Source organism: Chaetomium globosum, genomic scaffold (assembly GCF_000143365.1).
Source record: "Chaetomium globosum CBS 148.51 scaffold_1 genomic scaffold, whole genome shotgun sequence".
NCBI classification, from domain to species: Eukaryota; Fungi; Ascomycota; class Sordariomycetes; order Sordariales; family Chaetomiaceae; genus Chaetomium; species Chaetomium globosum.
Window position 1 is genome coordinate 2,768,768 of NT_165976.1, and position 22,590 is coordinate 2,791,357.

General features: G+C 56.5%; 10 protein-coding genes across 10 annotated transcripts; 5 read left to right on the forward strand and 5 right to left on the reverse strand.

Annotated features, from left to right (window-relative positions):
* Positions 1 to 430: 430 nt before the first annotated feature.
* CHGG_00898 (uncharacterized protein) lies at positions 431 to 1,975 on the forward strand (the record flags this gene model as incomplete). Its single annotated transcript, XM_001220118.1, has 1 exon — positions 431 to 1,975. The coding sequence occupies one exon, from the start codon at positions 431 to 433 to the stop codon at positions 1,973 to 1,975; it is 1,545 nt and encodes a 514-aa protein (XP_001220119.1).
* Positions 1,976 to 3,050: 1,075 nt separating this feature from the next.
* CHGG_00899 (uncharacterized protein) lies at positions 3,051 to 4,101 on the forward strand (the record flags this gene model as incomplete). The annotated part of the gene is made up of 3 exons (XM_001220119.1): positions 3,051 to 3,185; positions 3,252 to 4,031; positions 4,093 to 4,101. 3 exons carry the CDS (start codon positions 3,051 to 3,053, stop codon positions 4,099 to 4,101), a joined length of 924 nt encoding a protein of 307 aa, XP_001220120.1.
* A 638-nt stretch (positions 4,102 to 4,739) lies between these two features.
* On the reverse strand, positions 4,740 to 6,059 carry CHGG_00900 (uncharacterized protein; the record flags this gene model as incomplete). The annotated part of the gene is made up of 1 exon (XM_001220120.1): positions 4,740 to 6,059. The coding sequence occupies one exon, from the start codon at positions 6,057 to 6,059 to the stop codon at positions 4,740 to 4,742; it is 1,320 nt and encodes a 439-aa protein (XP_001220121.1).
* Positions 6,060 to 6,827: 768 nt separating this feature from the next.
* CHGG_00901 (uncharacterized protein) lies at positions 6,828 to 8,296 on the forward strand (the record flags this gene model as incomplete). Its single annotated transcript, XM_001220121.1, has 4 exons — positions 6,828 to 6,933; positions 7,017 to 7,698; positions 7,962 to 7,992; positions 8,087 to 8,296. The coding sequence occupies 4 exons, from the start codon at positions 6,828 to 6,830 to the stop codon at positions 8,294 to 8,296; spliced, it is 1,029 nt and encodes a 342-aa protein (XP_001220122.1).
* Positions 8,297 to 8,663: 367 nt separating this feature from the next.
* On the reverse strand, positions 8,664 to 11,249 carry CHGG_00902 (uncharacterized protein; the record flags this gene model as incomplete). Its single annotated transcript, XM_001220122.1, has 2 exons — positions 8,664 to 8,773; positions 8,852 to 11,249. 2 exons carry the CDS (start codon positions 11,247 to 11,249, stop codon positions 8,664 to 8,666), a joined length of 2,508 nt encoding a protein of 835 aa, XP_001220123.1.
* Positions 11,250 to 12,038: 789 nt separating this feature from the next.
* On the forward strand, positions 12,039 to 13,193 carry CHGG_00903 (uncharacterized protein; the record flags this gene model as incomplete). The annotated part of the gene is made up of 2 exons (XM_001220123.1): positions 12,039 to 12,175; positions 12,227 to 13,193. 2 exons carry the CDS (start codon positions 12,039 to 12,041, stop codon positions 13,191 to 13,193), a joined length of 1,104 nt encoding a protein of 367 aa, XP_001220124.1.
* A 375-nt stretch (positions 13,194 to 13,568) lies between these two features.
* On the reverse strand, positions 13,569 to 14,265 carry CHGG_00904 (uncharacterized protein; the record flags this gene model as incomplete). Its single annotated transcript, XM_001220124.1, has 3 exons — positions 13,569 to 13,916; positions 13,970 to 14,098; positions 14,155 to 14,265. 3 exons carry the CDS (start codon positions 14,263 to 14,265, stop codon positions 13,569 to 13,571), a joined length of 588 nt encoding a protein of 195 aa, XP_001220125.1.
* Positions 14,266 to 15,453: 1,188 nt separating this feature from the next.
* CHGG_00905 (uncharacterized protein) lies at positions 15,454 to 16,911 on the forward strand (the record flags this gene model as incomplete). The annotated part of the gene is made up of 1 exon (XM_001220125.1): positions 15,454 to 16,911. One exon carries the CDS (start codon positions 15,454 to 15,456, stop codon positions 16,909 to 16,911), a length of 1,458 nt encoding a protein of 485 aa, XP_001220126.1.
* Positions 16,912 to 18,273: 1,362 nt separating this feature from the next.
* CHGG_00906 (uncharacterized protein) lies at positions 18,274 to 19,008 on the reverse strand (the record flags this gene model as incomplete). The annotated part of the gene is made up of 3 exons (XM_001220126.1): positions 18,274 to 18,428; positions 18,495 to 18,758; positions 18,816 to 19,008. 3 exons carry the CDS (start codon positions 19,006 to 19,008, stop codon positions 18,274 to 18,276), a joined length of 612 nt encoding a protein of 203 aa, XP_001220127.1.
* Positions 19,009 to 21,314: 2,306 nt separating this feature from the next.
* On the reverse strand, positions 21,315 to 22,486 carry CHGG_00907 (uncharacterized protein; the record flags this gene model as incomplete). The annotated part of the gene is made up of 2 exons (XM_001220127.1): positions 21,315 to 21,956; positions 22,010 to 22,486. The coding sequence occupies 2 exons, from the start codon at positions 22,484 to 22,486 to the stop codon at positions 21,315 to 21,317; spliced, it is 1,119 nt and encodes a 372-aa protein (XP_001220128.1).
* Between the last annotated feature and the right edge of the window lie 104 nt (positions 22,487 to 22,590).

Sequence of the window (22,590 nt, forward strand, 5' to 3'; positions counted from 1 at the left end):
CTTCAAGGGTCTGAGCGTCGTCGCCGGTCTACGCCCATGAGGGGATCGCCTATGTGTGAGATAGATAAGTGTATGCCTTGGGTGGCTGCACAATCAGAAAGGGCACGGTCCCCCGAGCTTCGTTGTTTAAATACTCTACCCTCCCCCCCTTTCTCCCGTTTCTTTCCACTCAAAAACTTCAGTCAAAAACATCACCCCTCAGGAACACCACCCAACACCAGCCAATTTCACCTCTTCCTCTCTAGGACGGTTTCTTGACTCGGCCAACGCCAAAAAACTTCATTGTTTCTTACTATAAATCACCATGGGCGGATACTATTCACTCCCTTGTGTTCTCGGCGGCAACTACAACATGCCCAAGATCACCATCAACACCCCGGTCCCCGTCTAAGCGTTTGCCGTGGCAACCTCCTTCTACTGCACCAAGAAGATGGACTTCCCCCTCTACACAGCGACACCAGGACTAGCTGTTTTGATTGTCGCGGCCTACTGGGTTGTCTATAGGGGTTGGCTCTTCCCTGTCTACTTCTCCCAGTTGCGCCATGTTCCAACCGTTGGGGGCTTCCCTCTCTGGGGCCAGCTCGTTCCCATTATATTCGAGGAGTGTGGTCTGCCGCAACGTCGCTGGCACAGAGAACACGGCGGCATCATCCGTTACTTCTTCCCCTTCGGCTGCGAGAGACTGTCGGTCGCCGACGACATGTCCATCCGTCACTTGACAGTTAAGAACCCCTATAACTACCCCAAGCCCCTTCGTGCCAAGCTCTGGATGCAACGTATCCTCGGAGACGGTGTTCTCCTGGCCGAAGGCGACCACCACACCTCTCAGCGCAAGGCACTCAACCCCGGATTTTCCATCACCGCTATCCGCACCTTCGTTTCCATCTTCTGGGATAAGGCTTTTCAAATGGTTGACCTCCAGTTGAGCGAGATGCGCGCTTCCCATCAGACTTCAACCAGTTTCGAAGTCCTGGAATGGTTCAACCGGTGCACTCTCGACATCATCGGCGAGGCGGGCTTCGGCTACGATATCAACTCGCTTGACGATCCCACCCTTGACATCCGCCACGCGTACAGGTTGGTGTTCAACTTCGATTTGGCTTCCCGGGTCCTGCACGGCATCCAGGCCTTTTTCCCCAGCTCGAAGCACATCCCGGCCCAGATGAACCGCGATATGGAGCTGGCCCGCAGCATCATTGTCCACGAGGCGACCACCATCCTCAACGAGAAGCTCGAAGACGCCGAGCAGAACCCCTACGCCAAGGACGTTCTCGCCCTTATCGCCCAGGAGAACCTCAAGCTCAAGGACAAGGGTGAAGCCGGTCTCTCATTCATAGCCATGCGCGACCAAGTCATGACCTTCCTCGCCGCCGGCCACGACACCACGGCCACGGGCACCGCCTGGACCATCCACCTTCTCTCCATCCACCCGGAAGTGCAGGAACGGCTGCGGGACGAGATCCGGTATCACATGCCCTTCCTCTTCAACAGCCGCTGGTCCCACGACCCGACAATGGAGCTGGACGACCCGGACTGCCTCCCCTACCTAGACAACGTGTGCCGCGAGTCGCTGCGCTACATCCCGCCCATCCCCATGACGGTGCGCGAGTCGCTCCGGGACGACGTCATCGAGGGCTACAAGGTGCCCGCCGGCACCGTGGTGTACATGCTTGCCAACGCCATCAACCGCATGGAATGGTTCTGGGGTGACGACGCTGACTCGTTCGACCCGGATCGCTGGAACTACCCGCAGGCCACGGCCACCCCCAACGCTTTCATGACCTTCTTGCAAGGTCCACGTGGCTGCCTCGGCCGCAAGTTTGCCGAGATTGAGATGAAGGTCTTGCTGTGCGTTTTGCTCAGCCGTTTCGAGTTTACTCGTGATTACTCGACTCCGGACCCGGAGGACTGGAAGATGTGGAGATTGGTGTTGCGGCCTAACGGAGGGGATTACCGTGGGTGGCAAAGCCATTAAAAGTGAAGACCTGGTTTAAAAAGTATAAAGGCATAAGGATCACATCTAAAGCGTTAAACATATTATATGATGGATTTGGTTGGTTTGGACATGGCGTTGGCAAGGAATTGGATGATAGACTTAGACTTAATGATTGATGACAAAAATGAATTTGAACTTGAATGTAAATTTAAAACCAACTCTCTCATACACTTATTACATGATGTGAAGATGCTGAAATCATGTCTCTGCTTCTAAACTTAACTTGTCCCTTGTCCCATGGTATACTTTGAGTTGATGAGTTCTGATAAAACAACGGGTTGCCTTCGTCACCTTTTAGAAGATGACTACAGTTTTTATTCATCGCGAACAAGTAGCTACTCATACCCATACCATGCTCCCAGGGTAGCGACAAACACCGGGAGCCACGCCCAATAGAGCTAACTTACCACCAGAATCTGAAACCTTTGAAGAGGACGGCGCGCTAAGAACGGTGGAAGGGGCTCTATGTAGATTATGTATTCGAGCCTAATATATAAATATTATTTTCGAGCTCCTAAGTGCTGCTTCGATTGCCGTGACCGAGTCGGCGGTTCTTCAATGCTATCGGTAGGTCGTAAATTTGTGGCCACAAAGTCCGATTCAAGTGGTGAGTGAGCCCTGGAGCCAAGTGTTGACGTCTTCCCTGCCGAGCGGATGAACCGAGGACAAAAAAGCGCCCCACAACTAGGGAAGGCAAGCTGAGGCTCCGGTGGAGGTGGGGCACGCGAGAACAATCGCCAAAACAGGGATCTTTTTGTTCGCCAATTCGGGAAAGTTGCTTTGCATTCCACGTCGTCCACTTTTCTAGCCTTAGCAACACCTTCAACTTTCAACCGACACCACACTTATCGCATCTAACTAACGCATCCCGACATTTTCTGCCCGAAGTCGCGTTACGCTAAATCCGACCATCTAGTCTTGTAACTCGGCCCTCCAGACACACCGACAGCGAGCCGTTCTTCGAGTTGCCGCCGTTCGCTTTGAACCGCTACCGCCGAATCCGGGAACGGAAACCACCCCCCAAAAATAGCAGATCCTATATCCAAAATCCAAAATGGATGACCAAGTACTGAGCAAGAGGGTCAAGACGTTGAATAAGGCCGCCGCCGCCGCCGAACCTCCGTCTGTCGTGATCGCGTTGCTGGAGGAATTGAAGAATGCCAAAGCGCCGACCGAGGAGCAGCTTCGTGTAAGTCTGCCCAAACCCGAGCTTCCAGCTTTTTTGGTGAGGGATGCTCACGATAATGACCTACAGTCCACAAAAGCCGGCGTCGCAGTAGGCAAGCTGCGACACAACGCAAACAAAGAGATTGCCCGGCTAGCCAGCGAGATCGTTTCGAAATGGCGAAAGAACGTGGATGCCGCCAAAGAGTCCAAGAAGCGCAAGCTGGAGCAGAGCAAGTTAGAGCAGAGCAAGTCAGAGCAGAGCAAGTCACCCACATCACCCACCCCCAAGGACTCGCCCGCGCCGCCGTCGACCTCCTACAGCACCCCGTACGAAGGCGACCCCGAGAAGCGCCACTTCCGAGTCGACAAGGTGGATATCTCGCGGACGGGCAACAAAACGCGCGACGGTAGTATCGGCGTGCTGTACAACGGCCTGGCATACCGCGCGACCGAGTCGATCGAGGAGGTGCTGCAGCGTACCATGGAGGTGGAGGCGGCCGCTTACGCCGCGTACGGGGACACCAACGAGTACCGCGCCAAAATCCGCGGGCTCATGACGAGCCTCAAGCGCAAGGACAATCCCGAGCTGGGCCGCCGCGTGCTTCGGGGCGACATCGCGCCAGAAAAGTTCGCCGTCATGACGGACGAGGAGCTCGCTTCGGACGCCCAGCGCGAGCGGGACGCCGCCCTCGAGCGCGAGAACATGCTCAAGGCACAGGTGCCCATGGCCCAGCGGTCTATCAGTGATTCGCTGCAGTGCGGCAAGTGCAAGCAAAAGAAGGTCTCGTACAGCCAAGCTCAGACCCGTTCCGCCGATGAACCGATGACGACCTTTTGCGAGTGCACGGTCTGCGGCCACCGCTGGAAGGTGAGTTCTCCCCATGTATGGTGTCTGAGTTATGCCTCCCGTGCTGACATTGAGAATCTAGTTTTCTTAGTAGATGCGCCGTGCCTCGGGGTCAACCCGGCTCGCTCATTTCCTTTTTTTTTGGTCTTTTTGGGTCCTTATTATCTTTCATCTCCTTTGAGAGAGTCCTCCTGACTTGGGGGCGCATTTCACAGCTGAGTTCAGCCTTTTCGGGAGTCACGGCGGGGAGTTTTTGCTTTTCGAGGGCTATATTGGTGAGTTTCGGGACGGGGCCATCGGGGGTGGCCGCCGAGAAGGGTTGGTCCTGTAAATGTAGAGAGGTGCTTCTCAACCAGTCACTCTACTCTGGTCCGGTTCTCGTTAGGTGTGACCAGGTAACGGAATATCCAGGTGCTTAAGGAGTCAAAGGAAAGGACATTTTTGCGGTGGCTCTTCACAATACCAACGGCGGCTTAATGATGCCCGATCTTGGAAAGCGCGTATGCTTCTTTTTGTTACATATAGGGGTTAGATGATCGCCAGCGAAGGACAAGAGTTCTGTAACCCATATATGACAAGACACCACGCGGTGCAAGAACAAAAAAGGCGCCCCAATACCAGTTCCGTCAAACACCGCAAACATATTGGCCACTCTGGGTATCAATCTAATTGTATGTACAACCGAAGTCCGAGCTACCTTTGACTAGTACCACTTACTTGCCTAGGTCGTTACCTCCGGAGATCCTGAAGTCCCAGCACAGCAAGCAAGTCCTCGTCCTGCTCCCGCGCCTCATCCTCCAGTCCCATCGCCGCGATGTGCTTCCAGAACTTGCTCAGATGCCTCGACCCAGAATCGCACAGGATCGTCACCACCCGGCTATTCTTGGGCATCTTGAGCGCCGTCACCACAGCAGCAACGCAGTTCACCGCGCTGCTGCTGCCCACAAACACACCATCGTGCTCCACCAACCAGCGCGCCATGCGGCAGGCCTGCTCATCCGTGACCTTGACGGCGTCATCCACCAACCCACGGCCGGCCTCAAAGTTCTCCGTCACGCGGTTGATGCCGATGCCCTCCACCATGGTGTCGACCTGCGTCCGGCGCCGCGTGCCCTCGCGCTCCGTCGGCGAGTACATGACCCCGTGCCGCACCTTGTTGTACAGCCCGCTGCCCTGCGGGTCCGCCAGCACCACCCGCAGCCCCGCCAGCCCCCGCTCCTCCTTGAGGTGCTTGGCCACCCCCGCGATCGTGCCCCCCGTGCCGGCCCCCGCCACGAACGCGTCCAGCCGCCCCTCGGTCTGCGCGTAGATCTCCGGGCCCGTGGTCTTCATGTGTGCCGTGTAGTTGGCGAGCGACTCGAACTGGTCCGCGAAGAAGCCCCGCGAGGGTGTGTCGGAGGCCGCGGTGTGTTCCTTGGCCCGGGTGCGGGCCAGGTTGACGAAGTGGCCGGGGTCGGTGATGGGCGCGACGGGCACCCGTTCGACGGTTGCGCCGAGGTGGTGAAGCAGGTCGGACTTTTCGATGGCCATGTCGTCGGGCATGCAGATGTGGGCGTTGTAGCCGCGGGCGCGGGCCAGCACGGCCAGGGAGATGCCGGTACTGCCGACGGTGCCCTCGTAGATGGTGTCGCCGCGGCCGGGGGAGAGGAGGCCTTGTTCCTCGGCGACTTGGATCATGTTCAGGGCCACTCGGTCCTTGGGGCTGCCGCCGGCGCCGTTGAGGAACTCGGCTTTGGCGAGGATGATGCAGCCGGTGGCTTCCGAGAGGCTGCGGAGTTTGATGAGGGGCGTGTTGCCAATGGTGCCCTCGATGCCATTCACGATGCCATTGCCACGATCGTAGTTCCCCCCAAAGGACCCCTCACGATCCTCTAAATTGACTGGCCCGAATAAAATGCTGCCCCTCCTTGACTTCCTCTTTTGTCGCTCATATCGTGTCTCTAGTTCTGGATAGAGATCCTTGAACCCCAGGGTTATGAATACACCGGCAACAAAGGCCACCGTCAGAGCGGCAGTGCCGTAGACTCGAGGGTGGTCGCTCAGAGACATTCTGATCTCATGTCCATGATTTTTTGTCCCCCGCTAATCCAGGCAAGTGGTTCCTAGACACCTCGTTATCGTTGAACCAAAAAAAATACCAAGACCGTCTGGATGAGAAGATGTATGTGAGACTCAAAATGTCGAAAATGATCAAAAATATGAACACAGATATCAGTGGGGCTGAGAAATACCTTATGTCCTATGAGAATTCAAGGCGATCTTGGATTGGGCTTTTGATGTCATCATACACCTGGGCCCTAACACAGGCGAGCCTTCGTGGTGCTACACAGGACCTTGCTAAAGAGGGTTCAGTTCTTCAGGGTTATGGGGCTGGACCCCGCCATGCCAGCGAGCTCGCGTGCTACAATCCAGCTAGGGAGCTCGGGCCACCTCAAAAAAGTCGACCCCCCAATTGACGCGGCGAACGCTAACAGCTTCTCAAATCTTGTCTGGAGTCATTCGAGGTCCCCGCCAACGAAACCCCCCTTCCTTGGGAACATGGACTCTCCCATAGTCACCCAGTTGTTTCGACAACTGTTTCGGCGCCATCCGGCTTGTCAGTCACGACGGAACTTGGCAACGTTTACAACAACACTCCGAGATGTGCGCCGACAACGACTTCAGGGGCAGCAGCTCCGGTACCCGCAGCAACCACACCACCACCACCACCACCACCAACGACGTTCCTATGCGAGTCGTGGGCGTGGCGGGACGGGCGCAGGAACGCCCCAGGCCGAAACAAACTGGCAGCAGCGGACTGATATGTTTCAACATGACATGTCGGATGAGTTTCAGAGATATCCCATGGTGACTGCCTTGGACCTACGCGGGCGCAACGAGAGGCCGCGTAGGGTCAAAATGTTGATGAGGGACTTCATAGAAGGTTAGTTTGAGGGCAATAGACTAAATATCCCAATTGATTAGATAGGATGGGAAGCGCTGACACACATCTTCTGCCGTGTCTAGACAGTCTATACAACCCAACCTACGGCTACTTCTCGAAGCAAGTCGTCATCTTCACACCAGGAGAACCTTTCGACTTTCCTTCGTTATACGATGAGCTTGACTTCCACTCACTCTTGTCCCGCCGCTATGTCGAGTTTGAGAATGCCATGGATGCCGTGTCTCCAAGCGACACCCGCCAGCTGTGGTACACACCCACCGAGCTGTTCCGCCCCTATTACGGAGAGGCAATCGCACGCTACCTCATCGCCAACTACAAGCTCACCACCTACCCCTACCATGACCTAATCATATACGAGATGGGTGCCGGCCGTGGTACCCTCATGCTCAACATCCTCGACCACATTCGCGACGTCGACCCCGCCGTGTACGACCGCACAAAATACAAGATCATCGAGATCAGTACCCAGCTCGCCACCATCCAAAACTCCCAGTTGAAGCAGTCCTTTGCCGCCCGGGGCCACGCCGACAAGGTGGAAATCATCAACCAGTCCATCTTCGACTGGACCAACCCGGTCCCCTCACCCTGCTTCTTCCTCGCCTTCGAAGTCTTCGACAACTTCGCCCACGACATCCTCCGCTACGACATGGAAACCCAGAAGCCGCTCCAAGGCATGGTTCTGATTGACGAAAACGGCGACTTCTACGAGTTCTACACCCCCCATCTGGATCCCGTCGCTGCCCGGTACGTCCGCGTCCGGGACGCGGCCACGGGGGGGCGGTACAAGGTGCCCTACCCATCCACGCGCATGGGCCGGTGGCTCGCGGCGCAGAAACCGCTGGCGGCCAACCTCAGCCCGCCCGAGTACATACCCACGCGGCTAATGCAGTTCTTTGACGTGCTAGGGCGAGTACTTCCCCGCCCACCGCCTGCTGACGAGCGATTTCCACTCACTGCCGGGGGCAATCAAGGAGTTGAACGCGCCAATTGTGCAAACACGGTTCCAGCGACGGCCTCATACCCGTCTCCACGCCAATGGTAAGCATTCCACTCCCTCTCGTACTCTGTCTAGTATACGTGAGGGAAGGCACCTGGGACCAGGTAGGAAACAGGCACTGACACACACGGGCAGGTGCACCAGGGTTACTTCGACATCATGTTCCCCACCAACTTTTCCACCGCCGAGGCCACCTACCAGGCCATCACGGGCAAGCTGACCCGCGTGCTCACCCACGAGGAGTTCATGCGCAGGTGGGCGTACCTCGAGGAGACCGAGACGCAGAGCGGCGAGAACCCGCTCCTGACTTGGTATAAGAATGCCAGTGTGATGTTCACTGTATAAAAACAAACCGTGGTAATGTACATACAGAGAGCTTCGCGGTCCTGTAACAATACAACCCTTGCTGGCCCGCCAGATTGTCGGGCAAACATTCACCTGAACTTGTCCCGAACATTTTTGTCTAAACCCGACCTGCTATTTTGACAGGAATTCCGACGACCCTAGGAACTAGGACTGCTCCAATCTTTTTGATTCATTCACCCGTCTAAACCTAGGATATCTCGCCCTCTTCCGACATATATAATAGGCTTGAAATCACGATAGCAAACTCATTACTATCACATTACCCCAATATCTCATAACCTCGACTCAAATGTTGAGCTCCTTCATCTTGTCCGCGAGCCATTGCTCTGCCCGAGCGACGGCCTCGTCAAGCTTGGCCGGCTCGGCACCGGCGCCCTGCCGGCTGGGCTCCTTGCCGCCCGTCTTGCCGCCAATGACCTCCGTGACGGCGGCAGTCCACTGCTCGGCCGTGACACCCTTTAGAGGAGAGATCCTTGCGAGCCATGTTAGCGAGGCATTCTTTCGTAGACCTAAGACTCGAGAGTAGTGACTTACTGTGCCAACCATAGACACCATGGCATGACCGCATCATCTTTGCTGCCGGCAAACACATAGACGGTCTTTGGTCCTTGTCCTTGGACTTGTAGTACGTCTGGACATCGGCGAGGGCCTTGGAGTTAGCCGAGATGGGGAGGTGACCAACGAAGAACTTGGCCTCCTTGTTCTCCTCCTTCTTGAAGTGGTCCTGGACCGTGTCGAGCGCCGTCTTGCTCTCGGCCTTCTGGCGCTTCTTCTGCTCGTCGACGACCTCTTTCTGGATCTTGGCGAACCGCTGCCGCAGATCCTCCTTGGTTAGCGCCGAGATGGTAAGCGCGTCAAGCTCGACGGCCGCCGCCTTGATATCGGCCGCCTTTTGCGGGCCGAACTCGAGCGCCTGGATGTGTTCAAGCTTCTCGCTAAAAGTCTTCGCGTCGCGCTGCGCCTGGTGGGCGCCGTCACCTGTGTAGGCGACGATTCGTCGGATGCCCTTGGCGATACCGCTCTCTTCAACGATGATGAGATCCTTGATGGCACCCGTCGAGTCGACGTGGGTGCCGCCGCAGAACTCAACGCTGACCTTGCGCCACTCGGGGTTCTTTGGGTTCTTGAGCAGCTCATCAACGTCGACGCCGACCGATACAACGCGCACCGGGTCAGGGTATGTCTCGCCGAAGACAGCGCGGACACCCTCAATTTCGCGCGCCAGGCTCAGGTCAACATCCTTGGCGTAGGTTTTGAAATCCCTCTGAATGTCCTCATTTGACATAGCCTCGATTTTCTTGATCTCTTCCAAACTGACCTGGCTCTTGTGGCTAAAGTCAAACCGCAGTTTGTCCTGGTCTACCAGCGATCCCTTTTGGTTGACCTCCTCGCCAAGCACCTCCCGCAGCGCGTGGTTAAGAACGTGTGTTCCGGTGTGGTTGTTCCGAATAGGCTGGCGCCGCAGCTCGTCATACTCACAGATCACCTCGTCACCGGCAGTGAGCTCGCCGTACTCGAGGTAGCCGTTGTGCACGATGTAACCGCCGAACTCTTGCACGTCGAGCACCTTGAATTCGGCGACGCCGTCGATAAGAATCCTGCCGGTATCCGCAACCTGGCCGCCGGACTCGGCGTAGAAGTTTGTCTTATCGAGCAACAAGCCGAGGGGAGTTTTAGGCGGGAGCTCTTTGCTGGTTTTGCGGAACTCGGAGCCGGTGAAGACAAGCTGTACCTTGCCTTTGATGTCACCCTTCTTGTACTTGGCCTCGGAATCTGGCCGGGGAAGATTGACGGTGTTCTCCAGCTCGGCAATTTGGTGCACGTTCAGCTTGGGGAAGGTTTGGACGGCCTCCTTCACGGCTTTGCTCGCTTCCCTCGCCTTTTCCCGAGCAACTTCGACTTCGGCTTCATCGATGGTGAGCCCACGCTCCTCAGCCATCAGCTTTGTGAGATCCTCGGGGAACCCAAAAGTGTCGTAGAGACGCCACACATCCGCGCCCGAGAGCTTATTTTCCCCGGACTTCACCGCTAAGGCGGCATATTTCTCGAACTGCTTCTCGCCACGATCCAACGTGACCGCAAAGGCCACCTCTTCCTCGTCCAGAATCTCCTTGATGTCCTCCTGCTTCTTCTTAAGCTCGGGGAACTGCTCGCCCATCTGATCGACTAGCGCCGGCAGAATGCTCGAAAAAAACGAGCCGATCTCGGCCTGAAAATACTTCCGCGCGTACCGTACACCTCTCCGGAGAACACGTCTAACAACGTAGCCGCGTCCGATATTGTTGGGTGCAGCACCGTCGGCGATGGCGAACGAAAGAAGGCGGATATGGTCGGCGGCGACACGGTAGGCAGTATCGATGCCGTCAACGTCGTCTTTCCCGTACTTGTCCGTGTATGACCGAGCGCCAGTGACCTCCTGTATCCTGGCGAAAAGCGGGGTGAAGATATCCGTGGCGTAGTTGGAAGTCTTGTTCTGGAGAGCAGATACTAGGCGCTCGAAACCCATGCCGGTATCAATGTGCTTCGCTGGTAGGGGCATAAGTGACTTATCCTTCTGGCGGTCGAACTGCATGAAAACATTGTTCCACACTTCTACCACGAGAGGGTCATCTTGGTTAACAAGGTGCGCAGCGTTCCGCCCACCGACCTTGTCGTAGTGAACCTCGCTGCAAGGGCCGCATGGCCCTTGGTCGCCCATCTCCCAGAAGTTGTCTTTCATGTCGCCAGGTAGAATATGGTCCTCGGGAACGCCGACGTCGAGCCACAGTTGCTTAGCCTCGAGATCCGGCTCGAGGTTCATGTCAGGATTACCCTCGAAGTACGTGACGTAGAGTCGGTTCGGGTCCAGTCCATAGACCTTTGTCAGGAGCTCCCAAGACCACTGGATAGCCTCCTTCTTGAAGTAATCGCCAAAGGACCAGTTCCCCAACATCTCAAAGAATGTCTACCGTGTATTAGCCAGTGAGGCCGCGAAAGGGGCAATGGGGCGGAAGCACTGACATGGTGGTAGCTGTCCTTGCCGACATCGTCGAGATCATTGTGTTTGCCGCCTGCACGAATGCACTGTCTGAGTTAGCCCAAGATCCCAAACTGGACAAAAGTCTGAGCGTGCAATTCACCTTTTGTGTGTCTACCGCGCGCTTTATCTGGGCCAGGGGCTCAGTCTTGCCAATTGTCCCAAGAAAGACGGGCTTGAACTGGTTCATGCCCGCATTCGTAAAGAGCAAGGTGGGGTCATTGTGAGGAACGACCGAGGACGAGGGTACTGCGGGGCAGTCAGGTCAGCGAGGTTCGAAGGCGTGTATGCTTTTGGCAAGGCGCATATTTTCGCAAGGATGGTGAGATGGTAAAGTTCCAAAAGCAGGCATTCTGTGTTTCAGCACGAACTATCGTGCGTACAAAAAGATGCAAATCCTGTGCTGGTGGTGTTGCTATAGCGTCTTACCGATGGAATGGCCCCTCTCTGCAAAATAATCCAAGAACGTCTTGCGGACGCGGGGCCCTGTCCACTCGACTTCGGCCATGGTCGGCAGCGTTGAGGATTGAGAATAAAATCGATGGCCGTTTCTGTATGCTGACACGATCCGGGAATGCAGGTTGATTAACGCGGAGTAATGGCGCACAGTGTTGTGGTTTGGGAAGGTGGTGGCTGCTCGAAAGTTCTCGATTATAGAACAAGACTGCGGGGCGGGCGGGTTTTGTGGTGGAAGCTTCGCGAGCCATGACTCAAAGTCTCAAAAGGCGGCCGATAGCAGCCGGTGCCACCCAAGCTTCTAGACCGGCTCAACCACGACCCCGTGGGCTAAGCGCAACGCACCCAACATCGCGCCCTTCTCCTCTTGCGATATCGGCCGTTCCGTTATCTCGACCCAATATTCAGATTCTGAGTTGATTGGACAAGATCCATAGTGTTTTTAGCCCTCTTGCAGCTGGCGGCCCGGTAGTGCGAGCAATTGGGCTCGAGACAGTAGACGGCGAGGAGTGGCAAAGAGAGGGAAAAAAGGTCGAGCTACTGGCGATAGTGAACCCTGCAGGAAGAGGACCCTTGAAGATGGACGGAGTCGGGATTGACCAATTCCACCACCAACACCTCAAAAAAGGTCCTTTCTCAGCGCAACAATTACCATTGCATCCCCCGCGCAAACGCAAGGCCGAAACGGCCCCCGAGAACAATGAGCGCCTTTCCAAACGGCTGAGTTTGTTGAATCTCGGTATGCTGCGGCCCGTCCTATCACAGCGACCCCCATCTATCCCACCTCAACCCCACCAGCCAGTTAACACGGCGCCAGAACAATCCGGCCAAAAGCTCTACGTCCCAGTCGAGAACCCCATTTCCCAGTCCTCACAACAACCCACCACCGCCAGCCCCAAGAAACACCACTCCCGAAAACCCCCCGCCGCCGATGACACCCAGATGCAGCTCGACGACACCAAACACAAAGTGTACATCTACAACCTTGACGACGAGCTCTCCTCCTCGGACAACGACAGCGACCACGAGAGCAAGCTGGTCTTCCTCCCGGACATCGAGAAGCATCTGCGTAGCAGCCGCATCCCGAGCCACGTGCTGGACCCGCGGCCCGGCGGCGGCGGCGGCGGCGGTGGCAAGGAGCTGGTGCTGTATCGCGTGCCGAGCTCCCTCACGGTGCCCGAGGAGCAGGACAGCGTCCGCAAAGCTATTATTGAGGCCCGTGAGCGGGCGCGGGAAAAGCAGCGGGTGGAGAGGGAGCAGAGGGATGCTCCGGGCGTGATGGTGCCGGAAGTGATGGCATCGTCACCGTCGTCGTCGTCGTCGGTGGGAGGAGGGGTGCCCATGGATACCGAGTTGTTACCGGTGTTGGAAGAGGACGATCCGGATGCGATGGAACTCGATTAATGGAAGGCTGGGAAAGGGGGTTTATGCTGGCATGATTTGGATGATACACCTGCGCTGTCGGCGCACTTCTGGTTCGGTTGCTTTTAGCGTGGTGTTATGGCCGGGCTTTACGGATTGATTTAAGGAGTTGATGTTATTCTATTCCTTTCTAGGACTATTCAACCGTGCTTAGGTCGTCCGTGTTATAAATGTAAAGCAATGCAGATATTGGTACCATCCCGACCTGAACGCCGTTACCTCGAATCCCAAGCCGCCCTTGCTCCTAGGTAAGGGATTACTATTAGCCACTTCACCCCTCTATACCCTGGGGAGACCCTGTTTCGGCTACGAAGCCCTTATCCTTCAGCCTCGGAAAGGATTGGTGTTTTTCATCCGCTAGGGTCGGGCGGTACTCGGCGGAGGCCCTGGAGGTGGCGCATACGTCTCTTGTGACGGACCTGGCACCGGTGGTGAGCCAGGTGGCGGCCCATACTCAAAGCGCTCTTCGCTTGGTGATTGGCTTGGTTGGGAACCATGCTGCTGTTGATTGGGTTCGATCTTGGCCGAGCCCGCTGGAGGTTCGTACATGGGAGGTCGCGGCGCATTAGGATCGTATACAGGTGGGGGCATGGCATGCATGTCGTAGTAGTTCCGCTCAGCGGTAGTGGGTATGTAGACGGCTCCCGGTTGGGCAGGCCGATAGCGAGGGTCAACTCGGGCGAGTGTTGCACGGGAGACAAGGAACTAAGTTGGTGTTAGTTTAGCTGAACCAAGCGGGACCTCGAGGTGATACCTACTCGGTGATATCCTAGGGGTGGCAGGCCCTTCTTTATCCTTTTCTGAGCGTGCACATAGCCAACCAGAAGATAAAGCCCGGTCATTACTATTATGCCGAGGAAGAGCGACCACTTGACGATGGTCCCTGTCTGCAACGAAGTTAATTTTCTATGTCTTTCGTCAATGCGCCATATCCAGGACGCACCCTTGTACTCCAAAAGGGTACGTAGCAGCTATCCTCGTCGAGATAGCCATCCTCAGTGAATGTGCAATTCTCAAACTGTCGAGCCAATAGGTGGATGACCGTTGGGGCCATGCTGTCGTGGTTGTGCCGGAATCTCCGGGATGTGGGTGTTGGCTTTAAATATGTAGATCGATTGGGTGATAATGTCGTCCGGTCCAGGAAGGCTAGGAATGGGCGAAGAGAAGTGAAATGTGCCAGCACTGGTCCAGAATGGGTTATTGTGATGAATTGGTGAAAAAAGTCGGGACTATCTGAAGAGAAGCGAACAAAGAAGAGATATGCCAAGCCCGGAAACAAGATGAAGTCCGGTTCGACGTCGCATCTCGTTCTCGGGCACAATGGGCAACCGCGCGTCGATCATAGAGGGGTGGCACCTTCATCGCCCTTCATCGCCCTCTAAATGGGAGCACGAAGTGTCGCGGGACATCCCTGTCGTTGAACTGAGCCACGATCCGACTCATGAGACGGCAGTGGCGCCAGGACAGCGAAGGCGAGGCGAGGTTTCATGATGCACCCCGGCGTTTCAGGGACTGAACGGCCCGGGTGATAATTACAGGTAGCATGCACTCAAAGATTCTCTGGCCGCGGTAACTCACTACCTTAGGCATTTCACAGAAAGTGACGCAATATGTGCGCGTCGCGAGGACCGAGTGGCGCGAGAATTTGGCAATTTCACCAGCCAATCCCTTCTGAACATCCTTCACAATAGGGAGATGGATTACCTGTCATCTGGTGTATTCATCCCATCCCTTTCAGTGCCGCGTTCAGCGTTCCCCAGCATTGGGATTGAAAGGCCGGGGCTCTAATCTAATATAAGAACGGAATAGCGTCTCGGCAATCGGCCAAAATGGTCTGCACAGGCCAGCCCGTTGCAGCCGATCCAAACCGGACGAGACGGTGGAGACAGCGGTGAAATCCCCACAGCTGCACGAAATTTCGCCAGCAGCAAGCTCAGCAGTCCCTATCGGCAAGGTGACATAATAACGCAGCAAAGGGGAAGGATTGGCTCTTACCTGCCTATCCATTGCGGCGTGACCTTCGGCGCTGGCCAAAGCCGAACAAACACGATTCAAACTTTGGATCTCACGGCGGACCCGATGTCCTGGACCGTCTCGTCCCCGCCAGAACCCCTATCGCGATCGCGACCGCCGAACAAGTCCGTGATGCCCTGGAAGAGGAGGTCGCTCCCTTAAGCCTTCACTCTTTGCCGGCCCGGAAAGGCCGCGCAGGGAAAGCCTTTGTCCTCCCTGCTATCGCGAAATGGCACGCACCGTTGGTGTAGCTCGGGTGCTCTCGCTTCCATGCCGTCCCACGCCGAAAACGTTCCGTATGGGCGTTATGGCTAACACGAAAGTCTCGGCTTCCTTCAGCTCCGGACCTGCTGTCCAGCAATCAGCAACTTCCGGTCCAACGAGGGCCACGGCAGCTATACAAGCTTTCCGACAACAACAAAACCCCAGTGTTCCTCGATTTCCGCTCTCGTTGATGCGCCCACGTGCCCTATATTCCACGTCCACGTCCTCATCCTCCCAAACCCCCAAGTTCGTCTACAACATCGCAGCATCATACATTGCGAAGGGCCGCCCTTACGACCCCTCGACCCACGTTTTCCAGTTCAACCCTTATAATCGCGTGCAACCACCGAAAGCCGGCCGGGGGAAGGCCTCGCGGCCCGAGTCAGGACAGGATGCTTTCTTCGTCAGCCGTCTCGGGGCGGTCCCTGGCGAAGTCGCGCTCGGCGTAGCAGATGGTGTGGGCGGGTGGATGGATAGTGGAGTTGACCCGGCCGACTTTTCTCACGCGTTCTGCGACTACATGGCGTCCTCGGCCGTCGCGGCGACAACCACACCGGAAGGAAGTGGGAAGCCATTAACGGCACGGCAGCTGATGCAGAAGGGGTACGAAGCGGTTTGCCACGACCCGGCGATCAAAGCCGGCGGCAGCACCGCCATCGTCGGGCTGCTCACAGCAGAGGGACTCCTTGAGGTAGCCAATTTGGGCGACAGCGGCTTCATCCTGCTCCGGCTCAACGGGGTTCACGCGTGCAGCGAGCCCCAAACGCACGCCTTCAACACCCCCTATCAGTTGAGCGTGGTACCGCCGAGCATGCTCCTACGGGCCGCCAAGTTTGGCGGGGCGCAGCTCATGGACCAGCCGCGCGACGCCGAGGTGTCACGCATTGGTCTCCGCCACGGGGACGTACTTGTGCTCGCGAGCGACGGCCTCTGGGATAACCTCTTCAACCAGGACGTACTGCGCATCGTTAGCCGCACGATGGCACAGGCGGGCGCGTGGACGAGCACTGAGCGGGGCGTGCAGGTGGCGGCGGACCTAAGGCCATTCACCTCGCTAGGCGAGACGGATACCCCGGCAAGCTCCCACCCCACGCTGCAGAGCATGCTAGCAACGCAACTCGTTAGCGCGGCCAAGTCTGCCAGCGTTAACAGGAAACTGGACGGCCCGTTTGCCAAGGAGGTGAAGAAGTACTACCCGCACGAGGTATGGCACGGCGGGAAGGAGGACGACATCTGCACCGTCGTGGTGTTGGTGTCGGAGGAGGAGTCGCCCACGAAGGCGAACTCTGAGCATGACAACACACGCATAGGCGCGCGACGGGCAGACAACCCAACCCGTGACCTTGACATTGGTGTCACAACGGAGGGGCTTCAAAAACCAACGGCCACCTCCCGAGCCATTCCAAGTGTCGCCGAGTGTTGACAGATTCCCCCTCTTCAACTCGGAACGATTCCCCCGTCGGGAGTGACCTTCTGGGCAACTGGACGGAGAAGCGAAGGGCGTTATTAATAGGATATCATGTTGAAGCATGCTGCATGGTTGGGATAGACAGACGTGTGATGTCAGTTATTGCATGGTTAGCAAGCGTAAAAAGTGCTTTTATAGATCTCGCTAGCTAGCTAGTCTTTTACATACCCCAAAACAACCCAGACAAGGGGTCACCAAAGTTTCAGCTACGACTGAGTCCCTCCCTCACAATCCCATTATTCCCGCATCGTCCCGTCATCTCTGACAACACAAATATTCTTCCCAAACACCCAAGAATACCATGTACCGTGTAGATCACCGTCCATTCCACCCCCTTGACCTCAGCCAGCCTCACAGCAGCCAAGTCCCGCCACCGCGCCATCCTCCAACGGTTTCTTCAACAACGCCGAAACCATGTTTTACCGTCGCACAAGATCGACCGGCAGCAGCAGCCCTACCATCCCTGAACCAGGAGAAGCAAGCAATCAATTTGGCTGACTGACTGACTGGCACAGCCTGTCCTGTCCTATCCTGTCTGTACCCCACACATTGGCCCTGCAAGATCCCGCCGACCCACGCTGCTGCCACACCTTGCCTGACGCAGGTTTGCTGCAGCAAGCAGCGGTGATCATCCTGTTTGAAGCGAACCCACTTTATAAGCCTGCAGGCTGCCGACGAACGAGGAGTCGTCAAAAGAAGAGATGAACACCGAACCCGCGGTTGATGTGGCGAACATGTGGAGTCACCAAGCGGGCGAACTGAGTCAGCAATGACAAGTATTAATTCCTAGACAGATATTCAGCGTGTGCACACGCCGTTTACGCTGCCCTAACTAAAACACCAAACCGAGGCCGGCGGGATAGCAAGCGGTCCCCATTGCGATGCCGGCGCCCGCCCAAGAAGACACTTACGCATAAAAACGTAGATATCCAGACAGACAGAGGCGCGTGACAAAGAAACCCAGAAACTCGCACCGATGCAAAGGGCCGGCCGGGCCCACGGTTTCCTCACACCCCCAAACCACGTACCCGAACCCTCCGCGCGCGCGCACTCCCGTCCCCGTCCACAACAGAACCTCACTTGAAAACCTCTCCCCCGGCCTCCGCCGAGACAATCCTGACCCGAGTTTCGCACCCGTCACAATTACAGCATCGTCGACAAAGAACAAGGTATGTACGAGAAGACGAACGCAAAATAGACCAAGGGGGGTTAAGTTTCCTCAACCCCCCCCCCTTTTCCTACCCCATCCCCTTTCCCCCAGGTACCAACAAAAGCCCGACCAACGCCGAAAACACCTCCGCGCGGTTTTGGCTTCTCTTAGTGGAAGAAGACCAGGGCGGCCACGGTGACGAGGACGAAGCCCAGGGGCGACGCAAAGCGCTGGCCGTTGTTCAGGTCCGGGGGGGAGCCGGTGGGGCTGGTGGTCGCGCGGGTGCTGGTCTCGGCCTCCTCGGTTGTGGAGGTGGTGAAGGCTGGAAGAGGAGGGTTAGCGGTCATGTACGATTGATTGACGAGGGTTTTAGAGGGCAAAAGCTTACTGGTGCTGCTAGCCTCCTCGGAGGTGGTGGTGGACTCGGTCTCGCTGCTGCTGGAGCTGCTGGTGGTGGTGCTGGAGGCCTCGGTGCTGGTGCTGGATTCAGCGGTGGATGTGGGCGCCTCGGTGCTAGTGACGGAGCCAGTGCCGGTGTACTGGAACCGCTGACTCCAGTTCTTCACCCCGGTGTCGTCGATAATCTCGAAGGCATACGTGTCCGAGGGCAAGTCAGAGGGGGTCCAGGTGAACGAGCCGTCGCTTCCCGAAGCTGTGGCCTGTCAGTATCTGATCAATTTCATGACGCATACAATTGAGGTTCGCTTACTGGTAAGGACCGTGACTGGCTGCAGGTTCTTCTCGGGGCCGTGCACGAGAGTAATGGTGACGGGCCCTTCGGCATTGTTCCACGTGAGGGTAAACGGCTCCCCCTCCTCGACTTCGAAGTTGGAGTTGGTGAACTTGGGCTGGGCGAGCACAGCGGCCGCGAGGGCGAGAACAGTACCGAAGGAGAACTTCATTGTGAATTGATTTCGGGATAGATTAATTGTAAGCGAATGCTATTGACGCAACTTGCGATCAGCCAATGTTCGAGTTGAGAGAGAAATCGCATTTCGGGTGGCTCGGGGGCTGCGGCCAGTTCGAGGCCATGCTGGAGACGCGCAACCCCTGGTTGCTTCCGGGGTAACCTACCGAGGAGATTGGAATGTGGTGGGGTTGTAAGTGCGGGAGTTGCGCCGGACGGTGATGGAATGGAAAAGCTGCGAGATGAACGATCGTCGGGAAGTTGGGATACTACTAGTATTATTAAGACAGAAAGATGACAGGCGTGAGGCCGAGTTTAAGAGTGGGAAACGAGAAGGAAGGAGGAAGAGCGAGAAAAGGCAGCCAGCGGCACGCTGGGGGCAAAATACTTCGATAGCCCCAAGGACGCGATGGAGGTGGAAGTGACCCTTCTGTCCTTACACCAATAGGGGGCTCCGAAATAATGAAGCCACCCCGGACCATGTTGCAATGGGAAAGCGGCGCGGCGGGCGAGTCTGGGCAACCAGGGGTCAGACAGGAGAAACGACCGGGGTCCAAAGCAAGGACTCGAAGAATCGCTTGCCTCTTTTGGCGGCTCTTCTTCACTTCCATGTCGCCGGTGCGGTGACCTCATCTAGGCTCGCATTTCCATTGCTACCTGACCAAGAAAACGAGTAACTAGCTAACTGGTACATAGTAAACTATTTCTCGAGGTAACTAATCGGCTACTGAAAAGTCGCACCACGGCTCTGCGCGACCTCGGCACAAACGCCCACGGATTTGTGCGGCAACAAACTCCTTCATGTCTCAACTAAGAGGCACCTCTAAAATGGACCCCAGCCTCGATCTCACCATCGGTAGGCTGTCGGCTACCATTCCTTGTCCAACTAGCGCGTGCGGCGTCAAGTGGGAAATTGCAACTTTGACGACACAGTTCCCCACCTGAATAACTCACTCAATTCATTTACCAGCTTGGCACAAGGGCCTTGCCTCTACAGGGCTGGCTGCGCCAGCATGCTGTGTGACGTTGTCAAAAAAACGACGGGTTGGGGGCTGTTTGATGTCGAGACGAATTGCTGAGAGACGGAGGGGGACCGACTTCAGCATGTTTGCCGCGATCGCATCGTCAACAGATCGCCGACTGCAACACCCCGTAGAATGTTAAGGTTGTGGGTCCCTCATCTCGTTGTGCGCCAGATGCAGGGTCTCGCGGGATTGTGTTCCAGAGCTGATTGGCCATGCTTGTGATCCCCGTCGAAGATGTCCTTGAAGTCCAAGATGCAGACAGTGGACAAAGCGGTTAGAAAAGCGTCCAGCATCCTCGGAAATATCCAAAAACGGCGCTGGACGACTGGTGTGCCGAACTGTCAGATGGGGGCGACGCTAGCTTGGATGGAAGCCAGCTCAATGACACAAGCCATTTGGTTTGTTGCAATGGGGGCGGAAATGTGCTTCATTGATAGATCATCGGCCTGTTTTGGAGAATGGGAACTGCGACTATTGTGCTCATGCAACACACCAGATCCCGCAGTCACCCAATGATGGGCGAGGTTGCGGTTCGTGGCCGTCGAGAGCTCTAATGTTACAGTGGCGGAGCTCACCCCAAGTCGCACGGCGTAACAAGCAATCATGATGCTGTCGACGACATATTGTGATATGATATTTTTTTTGACAAGTCGGCAATGCGACGAGGCAACTTGGGCATCCTCACGCTGCGCCTGGGTGTGCTTGCGCGTCTGGTCGCCACCACCTTGGACGGAAACGCCTCGGGTCTCGGGAACAATGCGGCTCAAAACATACCGGATGCCGATGTAACAATTGCATTGTTGGGCGCATGCCAATTGTTGTGCAGTGAAACAGACGTGCAAGTCACGCAACGCCCCACGGTAGCTCAGTAGGCAGCAGACCGTCGGCAAGTTCTCGACTTAGGAAGCACATGACGCATAGCCAGCCGTGCAACAGAGGAATGTTTCACCGCTGCTCCGAATCAAGGTTTGACGTCTTCGCGCAAGGCCGAATTCAGGCGCTGCGGTCCAGAAAAGCCGTTGCTCGCGGATAAACGGCGAGACGTAGGATCTACAGCCGAATGCCTGACGCCGCGGAGCATCAGGCAGCGAAGGTTCTGAAACATCTCTTTGCCGCCAAAAAACATATATCCAGCTGGAAGGCATCGTGGCGCATTTTATACACCGAAAATCCAATGGCTGATGGGGCGTTGTCTCCAGCTCCGGAAATCGGTGATGGTGTCCAAACTCGGAGGGAGCCCACCCCAACGGCACACTTGTACGATTGCAGGCAGTGGTCATGAGAGCAAGCACTCGACAACACCGCGGTGTACGCCCTGTGTTTCCTCGGACAGCGTCTTAACGGAAGCTCCAAGCCCACGCATCTTATCGACGAAGTCGTCCAGCGAGCCCCCGACGCCGAAGTAGAGCCTCTTCGCGGCAACGAGTGCCCTAGCCCCGCCGCCACTTGAACGCTCGGCGCGCTCGCGCTGAAGGATTGAGAGGAGCGTGCTCCCGAAGCTTTCGAGCGCAAATGGGGAGTAAATGGTCTCGGAGCCGAGCAGCAGCGTCTTGGTAGTGGCGGGAAGGTTCGCGGGGACGCCGGAGCGGTAAAGGAGGTCCACAAACTCGGAAGACCAAGCGCCTGAGAGAAACGAGAGGGTAATCTGCTTCGACGAAAGCGATTGCTTGAAGGCCTCCAGGACTTCGGGCGTCAGTTCCAATTCTCCGTCTGGAGTGAAGGCCTCATTGAGGACGGCGTTCTCGTTCCTCTGCTGCAGCGCCCATGCAAGGACCAAATTGGGGAGCGTCACGAGAGAGAGAACGGTCGGGTTGTAGTCTGCAAGTGCGAGCATCAATGGCTGGTTCTGCTCGGACTTCCTCTCTGTCAAGGCCCATTGAAAGAGAGCGAGAGAAGGCAGCGCTGTGCCGCAGCCCAGCTGCAAGGTGTGTCAGCAAGAAATGCTTGAATATGCGGAAGGCGTTACCGCACCTCAATCAAGACGCAAGGGTCTTGTGCCAATAGATCGGCGGCTCTCTCGCTGGCGAGCACCTTGACCAAATCGACACTGCTCTCCCAGCTCTTGAAGCCGCCTTCGTAGATACCCGTCTTGACGTCGTGTTCCCCGAGGGCGGCCTCCGACTCAGAGGGATTCTCGGTGTTCTCCTCAGCCATCAGCTGGACACGCACATCCCATAGCTCCCGCCGGGGCAGTTGGATGACGCGACCATCTCCAAGATCGACGTCCAGCAGACCGAAGGCGATCTTGGACGGCAACTTGGAGAGGAACTCTTCCGGGTTATGCTGCGTCGGCGGGAGCAGCGGCTTGCCTTGGACGGGGAACGCACCCGCTGTTGCTGGTGATGGTCCTGACGCACTGTTCCCAGAGGGCGGAGATGGAGGTGGGGGTGCGGGAGCTTGATGGTCCTCCTCTATGTCGTCGCCGGCGAAGGAGAATGAGAACGCCATGTTCCACCCCTGTTCCAATAATTCTCAAGACCGGGCTGAGTCTCAATCCTTCTGTGGCCCAAGTGTTGCTTTTCGAATGGAGATGCGGTTCACCGCAGCTGGAA